Genomic DNA, 2,352 nt, shown 5'->3' with positions numbered 1-2,352 from the left:
CACCCCCACACCACCAATTTTACCACAGGGCTTCAGCTGCCTCCACCAGGACGTACACCCGTGAGCGGACACACACACACACACACACACACACACACACCTCACAGAGGACACACAGCTATAAAAGAAAACCACATACACTAACACACACACACACACACACACACACACACACACACACACACACACATTCAACAACAGTCGCTACGAAACCCCACAGTGTTGCCCCCCCTAAAGCAGCGCCCGACCTCCCTCTCCTCCCCACTGCTCTTTTGGCAAACTGTCAAAGCCATCATTCACCATGAAAAGACACCAGCACTTGACTCCTCTCTCCTCTACCAAGCCCCCGCGCGGGCGCTCACCGCTGATAACTACCTCCCGCTCACATTTAAACTATCACACACACCAAGCAATCAATAAAACCAATACGGTAAACACTCTTCAAATACATCCTCTCCAATCCATTACCACATGCCTTCCTCTTGCACACTGAACATAGAGAATTCTGTGTAAAAAGTTCCTATAAAAAAAAAAAAGAAGAAAATAAAGAAAACGTCCTGAATTCCACACCCAGAGCGGAGCCGTCAGAGAGAATGCAGATCAGTCGCCTTTCGAGTGTGTCCCGGTCAAAGGTTTCCCCGCGAGGGCAGTGTGTGTCTGTGTGTGTGTGTGTGTGTGTGTGTGTGTGTGTGAACGCGCGCGCGTGTGTGCGTTAGAGGCCGGTGGCCGGCTGTCGGATACGACCGAGTTAGGAGGCCCTCTGGTGGCTATAGTCGAGCACACACACACACACACACGCACACACACACACACACACACACACACACACGCACATAGCACAGCTAGCCGGCTCCGTACGTCTCTCTCTCTCTCTCTCTCTCTCACACACACACACACACACACACACGGCCTTAGCTGCAATGTCTTCCATGCACACACACACACACGCACACACACACACAAATCCCAATAAAACCAGCAGAAAACACACTAAAAACACAGCATGAACTACAACACAAAGCCCCTCACAGACTACACCTCCACAGCACAGTGACAACCATCACATCTCTAAACACCATTCCACACAATAAACAACTATCAATAAGAAAAACACAACAATAAAAAAAATAACCCAAAAAATCTAATCAAAAATCAACTCAACATCATAAAGAAAAACAACCTTGTCTTTTGTCCTAATTCCACCTACAGTAGTGTGTTTTCTAACAGATCTCCAGGCTTCCACTGGCTGTGTAAAGCTTGGCTACGCTCCCCCTGAGCTCAGAGCAGAGTGAGAGTGGGAAACGGGCGGTAGAGAGAGAGAGAGAGAGAGAGAGAGAGAGAGAGTCAGAGCGAGAGTGGGAGGGAGAGAGAGGGAGAGGGAGAGAGAGAGAGAGAAACACAACTTACCTGCTGTTGTTGCAGATGCAGCAGCTCGACTGTGCTTACTTCGCTGCTCGTGTCACCGCTTGATCTTCCATCTCGGCTGCCAGCATCTAATTGGCTGCTTAGGCTGCTCATTCCATTTTGACTCATTGAACTGTTGCTTATTGTCTCTGTGGCCGACTCCTGCATCATCATCACTTAAAACCTACAGGGGTGATTAAGAGGCAAGCGGTTAAGGCTCTGGTTACAACACGCTTTTTTTGTGTGTTTTTTCTTCTTTTCTTTAAAAAAAATGTATTCCTCTTTTCTTTCTTTTTTCCTTTTCTTTTCTGTCTTTTCTTTTCTGTCTTTTTTTTTTTTTAACGCTTCCATTATCAACCCTTTCGGTCGTCCCTCTTTGCAAATTAAAGCATTTAAGAGAGGGGGTCGGGGTGGGGGTGGGGGGGTTGGAGGGGGGGGGTTGGAGGAGGAATTATGCATTCATTGTGTAAATGAAGCAATACAAAGAGATGCACGCACGTCGCCGGGTTCTTTTGTAAAAATGTGCTTTAAGTGTTTTAATCACTTAAATGTCGGCGCAAACAAGAGCATCTGGGGCCAGACCCACGCTGGCAGTTTGGGTGAAGAAAGAGAGAGAGAATTTGATATAAAAATAATAAATCTGAAATACTTTTGTTTAGAGAGGGAAGCATAAAAATATATATACACGCAGACATATGCGTGTACACACACACACGCACATATGTTCACTTCCCAGAATATTCCTTCATACTTTTTACAATCCAGTCTGTTCACACAGAGAGAGAGAGAGAGAGAGAGAGAGAGAGAGAGAGAGAGAGAGAGACAGAGAGAGAGACAGAGAGAGTCCTAAAATATTTGCCGTCTTGGTTCTGTCAGGATTTTACTGCGTGTCTCGTCTGAATGAAGTTGCTTAATGACGCAAAGCTAATCATGCAAAATTAAAATTTG

The 2,352-nt window shown here is 46.2% G+C and overlaps 1 protein-coding gene across 5 annotated transcripts in view; it reads right to left on the bottom strand.

Moving 5' to 3' along the window:
• Positions 1-1,578, bottom strand: part of foxp2 (forkhead box P2) — a gene marked incomplete at its 5' end in the record, with an annotated part of 56,125 nt that extends 54,547 nt beyond the window's left edge. For all 5 annotated transcript variants that reach the window (XM_080538597.1, XM_080538598.1, XM_080538599.1 and 2 more), the window contains one exon: positions 1,401-1,578. In XM_080538597.1, the coding sequence (XP_080394723.1) occupies positions 1,401-1,578 (178 nt within the window). The remainder of the gene's footprint in view (positions 1-1,400) is intronic.
• Positions 1,579-2,352: the final 774 nt, after the last annotated feature.

The sequence above is a fragment of the Nansenia antarctica genome (assembly GCF_963989245.1).
Source record: "Nansenia antarctica genome assembly, chromosome: 8".
Taxonomy (NCBI): Eukaryota; Metazoa; Chordata; class Actinopteri; order Argentiniformes; family Microstomatidae; genus Nansenia; species Nansenia antarctica.
Note: the sequence above shows the minus strand (reverse complement) of the source record. Positions and strands in the feature narration are given on the sequence as shown.